A 12,448-nucleotide genomic window follows, 5' to 3' on the forward strand; every position below is an offset into this window, starting at 1 on the left:
CAAGTATTAAAAGGAAGATAATCAAGATTATACATTTCTAGTGTTGATGATTTTTGAAGATCACTGCTTGTCTATGAGCAAAGATTGTATTACAAAATGTTATCTGAAGATTCTTTCTGTTAAAGCAATGCTGCAATGCTGCTTTTCCCTGAGTTAAAAATTCACAGTTTATTGGCAGCCTGAGTTAATCTGGAGGCTTGATCTCTGTTCTGTGCTGGAGGATTTAGGTGATTTTGCACAGGTTGCAGTGTCTTTGAGGTTTTGCTTGGATCTGAGAATCATTTATATGTAAATGATCCTGATCTCTTGTTCTTTCCCTTCTTAGCAATTAACTTTGTTTTAAAGCACACAGTTGTGTGAGCAAAATCAGCAAGCAGCGCTGCCTGGAGCCAGTGGAACTGGGTGGTGTTAGCATGGTGATCATGTTCGCTGGAGCTCATTACCGAATTGACTCGTTGAATAATCAGACCTTTGAACCGAGTTCAGTGGTATCCCATCCATCTCACTTCGTTAGGCCACTTCAAGGCAGCTCTTTTATGTCTTCTTATAATTTGTCCTATGTAAATGGTGGAGGTGTTTATTTTTAAAAGCAGCAAGAAAGTCCAGTGGAACAAGAAAAAAGTTGGAAGAACAAGCCCTCAAAGAGGTTTCGACACTAGTGCCAAGGGGTTTGTGAAAGATAAAACAACTCACTTTTTTTATGGCTGAAGGAAAATGCCGTTAAATCTCTTGTGCCTAACTGCTACAGTAAACTTGCCAGACCTATTCCAAAAACAATATGCCACGAGATATTCAATGATTGTCAACAAAACTAGGCTCAGAAATGCAGTACCCCTGCGTGTGGATCAAGGGTTGCTCCTGGATGCTCAATATATGTTTCTATATACTCACAAATGACTGTAAGAACGATTTTAAGGGAGGTTTGCTAGTTTTGGCTTTGAAACTGCATCCACTATATCTGCTCGGTACCTCTGCATCTGTAGTGCACAGCATAGGTCATTTTGGAAATGGAAAATAACTTGTTATTGCATGAGGAAATGGGAGCATTTCTGCAGGTTGTTATCTCCAGGGCTAGTCGTTATTATGAAGAAAGAAAACATGTAGTCATGGCAAGACCTGCTGTAGTAAAAACAGATAATATTTGCCAAAGCTCTCTACAAATTCTAATCCTCCCTGTAACATCAGATGGAAATCATTGCTTGGTGATCTAACATAGCTTTCAGCAGAAACTAGAAGAAATCTGTCAATGTCTGCAGGATTTTGCACTGTATTTTTTGGAGTTCATTCAATTTCAGGGCTCATAGTGGAAGGGAGGTGGCACAAGAAGGCTGGAAAATCTAATCAATGAGCTTGGAAGACCTGATTTTAGATCACTGTCCTGGTGCTCAGCTGATTTGGTACCTGTTGTGCTGTTGCTCACCTTTTTGGAGCTTGGGGGAGAAGATAATCCCATTTTCCAAGAGATGGTAGATCTAGGATTTTTAAACTGAACGTTTTCGTGAAAAATACTGATCCCTCAGAAAATTATGTTCATGATGCTGCTAAGTTTTGGAGTTTGAGGAGAGCGTGTCTTAGGTTTGGAGTAAGATTACCTAAAAGCAGAGCAAGCATGTGCTTCAACTGCCGTGTTATTGAGTACTCTGGGGCAGGAGAATTGCTCACAGCACAATGGACTGAAAGTGCTTAAATATCGAAAAAACTCTTTCAGAATGAAAACAGCTCACGTTTTGCACTAAAGGCAGGCATTTCTATGCATGAAATAGGTAGACTTGAATGAACTCCAGTAACAGCAATATCATTTTACATTAATAACTAATATTGCACAAACAGTGAGCGTGGTCTGCTTCACTGGACCTAGAAGAGAGAACAATGTCTGCTCTCAGGAGCTTGCAGGCTGACCCTGCTCGCACAGCTGGATAGTTAAGAGGTTGCTCCTCAGGGTGGCAGGGTGAGTCTCCCATTTAATTTTCATTTCTGGCTAGGTTGGAGTTCACATATGGCTGTCTGTAACATAGAAACTCCAGTTCATGTTGCTGGACGTGGAACAACTGTGACTCTGAAGGATTTTTGGATGCTGGAAGAGGTGAGATGGTAGGGAGATGTTGTGGCATGGGAATTTAAGAGAGAGTGGTGTCAGACAAGGATCAGACAAGCCTATTCATATGGCCTCCTTACCTGCCTTTCCCGGACAGCCCCAGTGTTTCCCCAGGGCAGGGACTGAGGGGGCAATTGTGAATACGTGGCATTTAACTGGAGTAAAAGTGTTGTGTTGAGAGAAGCAGGAGGGTGCTTATCTTTGTGAGAGGCAAGGGAGATGGGAGAAGCAGGCTTCTTCGCAAGCTGCACGCATCGCGGCACAGCAGGGACGATGCGGGAGCAGTTGGAGGCAGCCTGCCTCAGTTTCCCCACCTAAGATTTCAGGACAAGCCAAAAAGAAATCTACATGAAGCTCCGATCTGTGCAAGCACCTTGGTCTAAATAGGAGGCAAAACAAGATAATTATAAGATGGCCATCCCTCGGTATTCACCATACGCAGTGCTTAGCGCAGCTATTGCAGGATGTAGGATAGGTTTATGCATTTCTAAACCAGGTTCCCCACTTTCTCGCTACTCAACTGCTCATCGCAGGTTTTAAATGAAACAGCCTGTTGAGCATTAAACTCTCGAGCATTCGGCTGGGCTGATATACACCTCTGCATCTGCCACGTGGCCTGCAGCTCGAGAGGCCCAAGCGCTGCTGTTGGGATGGGGCAGCAAGGCATGAACCTGAGAGGAAGTGATCGGCTTGCTCAGGGGGACAGCCTTGCATTCATCCCTCTGTGCACTGCTGTTTTGGGGATGGATTTGTGGTGGTGGTGGGTTTTTATTACACCGTGGAAAATGTTTTTCTGTCCAAAGCAGCTGGGTCTTCAGCAACACTAAAAAATTAAAAGCACTTCTGTGCTGGGTGTTCCCTAAAAGATGGAAAAAAAAGATTTTTACATTAAAATGCCAAGAAGAAAAATGGTGAGGGCGTAAAGTGCTGCTTTATTTTCATCCAATGCTAGTGCTTTTGGAAAATCGGTTGTGCTCCAGCGGTCATTACCCCCCTGTGTGCTTCTCTCGCTGTGTGCTCCAGCTTCTCACTGAAATGTGGCTGTGCAGCAAGCTTTGCATTAGCTGTAGCTCCAGCTACACCCCGCAGGCCATGGGGGCAGAGAGGACATCCTTTGGACCTAGGCCTGAGTCCCTTTTTTCCTTCCTCTCTTGAATCAGCTCTGCCTTTGTTTCAGGAGTATCGACATCGGGGGCTCTGGGCCCGGGGAGCACCACTGCCAGCACCACACCACGGATGGCCACCAGCAGCACCAGCCGCCCCACCACCACGTCGGCCTCGGGCAGGAGGAACAGGAGTACCAGCACGCCGTCTCCCATGGCTGACGTCCCTGACGAGATGACCACACACCTCCCACCCGCCTCCTCCCAGCTGCCGCCAGCTGGCACGGAGAGCTGCGACCCCATGGAAGCCCGCGATATTATGTGGTCTCGGACGCGGCAGGGTCAAGTGGCGAAGCAGCCATGTCCCATGGGCTCGATAGGTGAGTCAAGGTGCAGGAGGACACAGCGAGCTGTCTCCGTTTGCCCATGGGATATTGTGAGTGTGCAACCAGTTTGCCCACAGGCCCCTGTGGCACACATGCTTTCATCAGTGGAGCACGCTGATGCCTTCTGCCGGGTCTGCGTTGCCTTGGTGAGGTATGGCAAGCAGCTGGCTGGGGCAGAAGTCTCAATATGCTGAGCATGTTTTGCAGGATCTTGGGCATCCCAAGCTCTGGCCGAAGGACAGTACAGGCTAGCAACCTTGTGGGGTTGAGCTTGATGTGCTAGAAGGGCCTCTGCCTCCAGAAGTTGTGTATGATGGGCCTTTTTTCTCTGGTTTTGCCTGTATTTGTAGCCACTGGGCTCATTGACTGGTGTGTTGACAGCAAATTCTTTGCTTGTCGGGGGGGGAGGGAGGGAGAAGGGGAAGTCAACAAAACTGGCATTGTGAAGCTCTGTGCTTCACTCTTTGCATTTCAAAGGCTGTGGCCAGCATCTCAGAGGACAGGTATTGCCACATTGCACTCCTGAACCACTGTGGGTGATTTTTCCAAACTGCAACCAGCACCCAGTGTGATCAGCAGGGAAATCAGGGGAGAAAACAAAGCTAAATCTTTCAAAATTGTTTATGGTTTATTGGAGTTTGTTCCTTTTCTTCTGCTCTTCCCCCGAATTGTTTTCTTCCAAAAGGTTGCTTTTGGAAATTTTCTGTCCAAATTAAAACACTGTTGAATGAAAAATGGGTTTTGGCATATGGTTCAGTTTGCTGTATTTTAAGAAATGCAGTGTTCCAAAAGTGCTTATTTTTCAAGCTAGTCTTGGTGTACAACCCGAAGAACTCGTTTGCCAAGAAGAAATTGAAAGATGGAGGAAATTGCCTGAAAATATGGGCTGGAGGGATCTGACTTGCAGAGAGGGCTCTCTGTTATTTCTCTGCTCCATTGTCCAAGAGAGCCATTGACACCTGTGTATATGATTACTGACTTTCTCTGGAGTTTGGTGAGGTCAGACTGATTAAATATATGTTAAAATACAAGGGGCATGGAAGTACGTCAATGGTGAGAATAGGGAAAGAACATTTTTGCTGTCCTTCCTTGCCCCGCTTTGTAAAATTAATGCGAGAAGTATCATGTGGTTCCCAGAGAGGGGAATGGATAGTCTGAACTGAAGCTGTGAGGAAGGAAAGAAAAGATAAAAAAGGAAAATGAAGGCTGGATGCAGGGAGCCCTTTTAAGCGCAAGAGCTAAGGACTGGGTGAAAATAGCTAAGGAAAAGAAAAAAATAACACAACTTGTTGATAGGGGATGGCCATAAGCCTTTCCTATCTCTAATTTCAGTGATTCATGCAACTGGTTAAAAGCTGTGGTATATTAGCAGTGGGCCTCTTCCAGCTCCCTTTGAAAGCATGAGCAAACTCTCACTGGTTCTAATCGGCGCTACCATCAGACCTTGCCTGTAATTCACTCTTCTGCTGAAAAGTTCAGCTCTGCAGGGCAGAGCACTTTATAGGATGCAGAGTCTTTAATCTACGTGTGCCGGCTTTCTTGCTTTTTAAAGATATTTAACTGCATCATTTCAGATGCATTTCTCTTTGTCTGGAAAGGCCTGAGGCACTGTGCTGTCTTTTGCAGCAGGGATCTGGGCAGCCCTTCCCAAACAAAACTCTCCTCGAAAGTCCCTCTCCACGGTTGGAGGTGGACAGTAAAGCCCAGAGTTACATCTTGGCATTCATAGTGTTTAAACTTTTGTGTGTTTCCACCCAAATGATTTAACAATGATTCAGAGCGGTAAAATCTTCATAAAGCAGCAAGGAAGTGGAGGCGCAAGGGTCTGATCTTGGGGCGCCAGCGCTGGGGCAGAGCACTCGGGGTGCTGGCTTGGCGTTTTAGATCCAACTTTGATTTCTTAGTCCCTGGCAGCTTTCCTGCCTGGCCTAAGGCAAAGTCCTCTGTGCATAGTCTCTGTCTGGTGAAATGGAGATAATATTCCTGCACTACCTCATGGGTCTTTTATGACTGAGGGCCCCTAAGTGCTAAGAAGATGGGAGACTAGGACACTGAGGTGACTTGGAAGTGTCCTGCCGAGGTCCTCAGCGCTAGTAATCTAACTAATGAGCAATAAGCTGGCCAGGTAGTGATCGGACCAGGGATAATGGCTTTAAATGAAAGGAGGTTAGTTTTAGATGAGGTAGAAAGAAATTCTTTACAACGAGGGTGGTGAAGCACTGGAACAGTTTGTCCAGAGAAGTTCTGGATGCCCCCTCCCTGGAAGTGTTCAAGGCCAGGTTGGATGGGGCGTTGAGCAACCTGGTCTGGTGGAAGGTGTCTGTGCCTGTGGCAAGGGCCTTGGAACTAGATGATCTGTAAGGTCCCTTCCAACCCAAACCTTTCTGTGATTCTATGCATAAGCTCCCAGGCTTTGCATGAGGTGTCCATCATTGTGAAATGAAGCCTCTGATGTAGGGTCATGGGGGCAAAATGCAACCGATAACACTGAACGCAGCGGTTTTCCTCTTCCAGGTGTTGCAACTTTCCGGTGTCTTGCACCAGATGGGGTCTGGGAGCCCCAAGGACCTGATCTAAGCAACTGCTCTTCTCCCTGGATCAACCACATCACTCAGAAGGTAAAACCCATTCCGTGTGTTGGCCACACTGAATCTACATACTGACCTTCCTGAGCTCCCTGGTTGTTTTCATGACACGGAACTCAAAGTGACCAACAGTCACACATAAAGCATGAGCCATGCGTAGTAGCCAGGAATTTCAAGGATAAAGCAAGACTGTAAAAATCTGATTAAAATGAAGGCAAAGAGCGTGAGGGAAAGGCAAAGGAGAGGGACTAGAGAGTGGAATTAAGGTAGAGTGAATGACAGTTCTTGTTTGTGGCAAGAAAAGGGGGAAGAGGGAGGAGGAGGTGGGTGGAAAATACCAATTTATTGCAAAAGGAAACTTTCCTTTTCATGCATCCCCAAGGATTTTCTCATTCCACACAGGCACAGGATAAGACCTGTAGCTGAGAAATCTCTGCCAAAGAAAGGCAGGCTCAATATGAAATGTTTGCTTTGCGTTTCTGACTTTCTTTTTTTAACTTCTGCCGAAATTGTAAAAGAACTGATGGAGTACAAAACAATGCCACAGTAATGCTTATCTTTTAACTCTTAAGTCCCTTGATGAATGTTTTGTAGCACTTCATCATTTATCAGTGTTAGAAGTGCATTAACATGTGACAATAGAAGTTCAAGACAAGCAGAGCTTATTTGGTAGCAATATGTTGAACGTTTTTGTTATTAATGCACAGTGGTGCTTTCAGCTGATTTCATTACAAACAGAGACCAGATGTGTGTTTACGCCACAGAGTCTGTGGGCTGAATCCTTATTATAGCAATTTGTGGGGATTTATTCACTCCTTTTGTCAGAGTGAGTGAGTCCCAGCATTGTGGGCTAGCTGTGCTGCAACCGTGTAGCAGCACCACACTCCCAGAGAGCCAGCGCTTGCTGGTGAACAAAATGGGGTGACCCTACAGACAAGACTCTTTGGCTTTCTCCTCCCTGTCCCCCATCTTAACTGAAGCTCAACAACCTGCAAATCGCTGACACATACACCCCTGATCATCCCTATCTCACTTCATCTGTATTTATACCCGTCCCTCCCCAAAGACAGGGGAAGACATCAATTAACATGGGGCTGCTGTGACATGGTGCAGCCATTACAAAGCCTGTGGTCCTTCTGCCCCACGCAGGAGGGTGGGCAGCTCTCCTGCCATACGCTCCGCTAGCTGATTAATAAAGACTGCTGTTGCTGGCATTAGCAGCTGTGCAGCTCTTGTTTTATGACCCGCATACTTATCCTGGAGGGGTTAATATTACTTACTCTAGCCATAATTCACCCAGGCAGCTGGGAGACCTCTTGCTGCTCGGTGAAGATGGCTAGGCCGTTAGCCATTAGCAGAGGGAAATAATAGCCTGCACTGATGAAATCTCCATCAAGGTCAGGCTTATTTTATTTGAAACCCCAGCTATCATTTGTGTAACAAATGAGCCCCATTTTATTTGTTACGATTTTCAAAGCAGGCTAAAATTGAAGAGCCAGGTTTTCAGAAAAGCACAGCAGGTTACAACTGGGACTAGATTTTTTTTTCTTTTTAAATTGTCATTATTTTTCTGGAGCAATTTAGTTATGTTTAGCTTTGGGAACCTTCCACCAGGCAGTGGAAAGGCTAGGGGGATCTGCTAAATTACTCTGGATCTAAACTTTTGATACCTGAGTGGGAATCCACTGGGATCTTGGGATATGTGGCTTAGCCTCTGTGAAGACCTGCTACAAAACATCAAGACTTTCCAGGAATGAATTCTGAGGGGAAAGTTCTGCTAGGCTTACATAGGAGCTTGTGTTAGGGTTTGCATTCAGTAGGATCCTTACAGCAAACACAGTTTTAAATTACTTATGAAGTGACAGATAGCCACTTGGTTTCCCTGCCCAAACAAGAGGCTTGGAAATTATCACTGCACTTAGAGATGGAGACTGATTTATCCATAAATCAGGCACTGGTTTCTCACATCCCTGCCGTAGATGGGACACTTTCCTGCCCCAAGCTTGAAGATTTTCTCCAGCACCTCTCCAAAGCTGAAAAGGAGCCTTCCTCCTCTAAACCAAGCCAGCTCCTCTTCTTGCTGCTGTGGGGGCAGCTGGAAGAAGCACTAAACCAGCCACGCGATGAGGACAGGGCTGGTCACACCCTGCAGCTCAGCTTTCCTGCATCCCCAGCACTCGGGACCTTCTTGACCACCCATCCCACAGCATTCACAGCTGCAGCACAGCTTACAAAATGGGTAGAAACCCTTCTTTGGCAGCCAGGGTTCGTACCTGCTCAGCATGTCTGCGTTCCTAATCTGCTTTGTCTCCCAGATAACCTCTCATCTTTCACCTACTGGGTCCAGGCTGCTCAGGAAGAAGGGTGATGTGTCCCCTGAAGGGATTTCAGCCAAGCCAGAGAGGATGGTAGGGAAATGCTGTGCTTGCTTTCATGTCTCTGTAGTGAAGTAAGGATTATTACTTGCTTCTTTTCTTTCTCCTGCTCTGCTCAGACTGTACATTGGGTGTTTGCCTGCTTGCATCATGGTATTAGGTTTTACAACCCTCTATTAGCTTCCATTAGAGTTATTGTGCTTGATGGAAGATCAGAACAAATGGCCGCTTCAGCAATTCACTGGCCTCCTGACATTTACTTTAACTTTATTGTTGGTGCCTGCCATGCCCTCGTAACATAGCAGGAAGATAAACTTGCCAGTGTGATTGAGTTATGCACTGCTGCCTGGGTTATTTCTAGAGTCAAGCAGTAAAAGGAAGCAAAAAGGTCAGCTTTGGATGCATTGCATCGTCCTGATCATGAGGTCATACATTCAGTCTCAGCCTGTTTGTTTTACCTCTTGTTTTCATCAGTACTGTCCTTGGCGCAGTGTGTGACTTGCCTGACAATATCTTTTCCTCACCGCAGCTTTCAGTTGTGGGTGCTCCCTGGGAGGAGAGGCTCTGCTACACTCAGCTGCAAGCCTCTGAAACAGAGGAGGCCTTTTTTGGAGCAGAATAGAAAGCGTTGTGTCCTTCATGAATGCATGAAAATTTCCAGACTGTAAATCTAAAGCACATGGCACCCATGTTCATATTGTCCTCCTGAACAGCCTTGATGATATAGTCACAAAGAGCAGATAAACCTTAGGGTTCAAAGTACCTACATCAGGTCCTGTAGATCTGCTTGGGTGTGTTTGGCAGAGGGAATGGAGTGTTGTTGAGGGCATCACCACATTGTCGTGTCCAGGACTGAGGGTGAAGTTGCAGTCCTGATTGACACCAGAATGAAATTCTCCATCCAGGTTGCTTTGACCGTCTGTTTTCAGAGCGCCATCAAGTATCGGATGGAGCAGGTGCTACAGCTGGTGGATCATTAAAGGGACATTAAATGTGGTTTCAGTCGTTTGAATTCCATAGTTTCAAAACTGCTTTTTCAGTGTTCTCCAGCTCTGCTGTACTGTTTGGAGAGCAGCGATCCAACTCTCTTTTGGATAACCAGTGTTTATAACTGGTTAGTTACATCCTTAGGTATTGTCGATAAAAGAACAAAGTAAAGTTGAATGGGATGTTTGTTTTCCAGAGAAAAAGAGGACAGTAGATATTGTCTTCCTCTCTTCTATGAATGCACACATGTATAATGAAACCTCTGCCAGGGAAAAAAATGGCCATGAAGACTTTGCAGTGTCAGAAGTTAGCCCACAGCCCCTGTTTCAGCCTGGCTACCTGACTGATGGTGCCCAGTGAAACATGTCAGGTGTTTGTCCCTCCAGAAAACAGCATCGGCTCCATGGCCTTTCCAGCTGACCAATCCATCTGTGTGTCACTGTTTTTAAAAATCCTGGTTCAATCTTTCATCTCAATTTTTTCTTTCTTATGTCAGTCAGCCCCAGGCTGCAGGAAAATATATTTGCTTTAATGACCACTGGTGGTTCAGCACATTCACTCCCTTCACAGCATCTTTCTCATTTCTTCTGAGTTTTCTTCCCTAAATACTTCTTTTCTGTAATTTCTCTCATTTTTATTCTTCTGTCCTCTTCTGCAGTCAGTTCCCTCTGAGAAAGGTAGGGCTGAAACAGCGAGCGATGCTGCAGGAGGGTCATTGTTAGTCCTTCCAGACAAAGCTTCTTGCTTCTGTTGCTTGGCATATATGAAACAGGAAGGAATATATGCCCTCTCCAAGAACTATTATTTCACAGTCTTTCCACTCATAAAAAGACACGAGATAGTGGTACAAACATCTAAAATATTAGCAAAGTGTTGCACAACATGATTTCAAGTATGCCAATGCTTATTTGTAAATCTGGCCTGAATCCTGCCAGTATGCTCAAATGGAAGAGGGGAGAAATTTTTTTGACAGAGCTAGAAAACTATGTTTTGTGTGTTGGCATTTTTGGCAGGAAACGTTTTTCCTCTCCTTCAAATTAGCATTCCAAGACTAGATTTAATCAACTTGTAAAAGGAAAAAAAAGAAGATCACCCAAAAGAACCAGAAACCCAATTTGGTTTGAACAGAATGTTTGCTTTTATCCCAGAAGCCTTTTTAGTTTTTAAATTAATTTTTTTGTAATCAAGATTGAAAATGAAAAAAAAAGCTAGTCTCAAATCAGAGAGATGTATTATTTTTAATTCTCTTTATTGTTCTTGAGCCTCCCAGTAGAAAGTTCAGCTACTTGCACACTTTTTCCCTACTTCTTGCTTGCCTCATGATCACAGCCTGACCCTTGAAGAACCTCCAAGGATTATGCCTGTGTTCCTATGTGACTAAGTCAGTGTTTGGGTTAAAGAGTATAATCTATTTTGGAAGAAATACCTCATGAAGAGCTCTTCTTCCACACAGCAATAACGAACAGGAAGATGTGGAGAGGTGCTTTATAGAAGGAAAGTAAGTTAGTAATGCATCCTCTTGGACAGCGGTGAGCTTTGCTGAGCATTACGTAGAATTAACCAAAAAAGGGGCTCAGTCCTGTTGTTATAAGAGACCAGACATGTATCTTAGGCCTGGAATATTCAGCCAGTATTTGAGACTGATAACAGAAATTGGGTTTGATGGGACTGCATAGAAGATGCTTCAATTTCAATGCAAATGCTCAAAAGAATTGGGGAAATGAACATTAACATGTTATATGGCCATCATTTTTGATACCACTCACATTATGCACGCAGTCACGATGGAAAGAGTGTCTCAGCATTGTTCTAGTGACTTGTAGCTGCATTTTCTGGGTGACAATGAATAGGTATGGAAACAAGTGTCAGTGCTAGGAAGTAGCTTCTTCACCTGTCAACCAGACGCGTCCCAAGGGAATGGCACATTTCTGTGTTTTGAGGAAAACTGGTTGCGTGAAATAAGTTGGGGTAGGTACTGCTGTTTTCCTGGAGTTCACAGATTTTGAGCTTTAATGTGCCTTTTGTCAGGCATTTCTTCCATTGTTGGCTGTTTTGGGCTGTTTATTTGATCTCATTAGAATTCCTCAGATTTTCAGCTTTTAGGATCAGTCTAAGATAAAAGCAAAAGGGTTTATTAGTGAATAGTCCACACCACTTTTGCAGAAAGGTGGGAACAATGGCAGCCTGCACTTGAATGCCACAAGAGACTTCTTAAAGGGAAAGAAAACTCTTGGGTTCGCCTTTGTAGCAGCTGAGCAATTTGATCTGAGTACACCAGTTTGCACGGGTGCATGGTCCAAGAGAAAACGTACATGTCAGATATGGGTAGCAGGATTTTTTTCTAATGTATCTGTAAAAAACTCTTGCATTCCTCCAGTTTTCTGCAAGGCTTACTGAAACACCACGTGTCATGGTACGTGCTAAGCTCCAGCGATGAACTGCAGGACGATGTTGAAATTGATTTCTTTGTGTAAAGGGATTTGATGCAGTCATTTTTAAAGTTCTGGGTGCCAACAGAGGAGGTCAAAATTCAGCCTCTGTGCTGATGCATGGCTTTCTTCAGCTGCTTAGGAGAGCAGGCAACTGTAAGAAAAGTATCTGGTTTCCATGGCATTAGCCTTGTGTGTAACAAGGCAGAAATAATTCCATTTTTTAATATATGTTATCATTGCTCTAATGGGAAGAACAACACATTATCTCCTTTATTTATCTTATCTGTATCATCATATGCTTTAATTCTCTGAACATGAGCATATGAACATCTTCAGTTAGATTTCATTAAATCAGATGGGCTGTTGCTGTCAAATTGATAGAATTTATTCATTTATAACTCAGCTAATTGATTTACAGAGAGGTAGAAGCTCAGCCTGGAGTCGTTCTCTAGAATCTCACTTTTGTAATTAGCACCAGAAATTGA

The 12,448-nt window shown here is 44.5% G+C and overlaps 1 protein-coding gene across 17 annotated transcripts in view; it reads left to right on the top strand.

The window, feature by feature from the left end:
- The window catches only part of ADGRL3 (adhesion G protein-coupled receptor L3), a 522,074-nt gene that overhangs the window by 407,243 nt on the left and 102,383 nt on the right, over positions 1 to 12,448 (top strand). For all 17 annotated transcript variants that reach the window (XM_075421264.1, XM_075421268.1, XM_075421251.1 and 14 more), the window contains 2 exons: positions 3,273 to 3,578; positions 6,099 to 6,202. In XM_075421264.1, coding sequence (XP_075277379.1) covers positions 3,273 to 3,578; positions 6,099 to 6,202 — 410 coding nt within the window. The remainder of the gene's footprint in view (positions 1 to 3,272; positions 3,579 to 6,098; positions 6,203 to 12,448) is intronic.

This window comes from Opisthocomus hoazin, chromosome 5 (assembly GCF_030867145.1).
Source record: "Opisthocomus hoazin isolate bOpiHoa1 chromosome 5, bOpiHoa1.hap1, whole genome shotgun sequence".
Lineage (NCBI taxonomy): Eukaryota > Metazoa > Chordata > Aves > Opisthocomiformes > Opisthocomidae > Opisthocomus > Opisthocomus hoazin.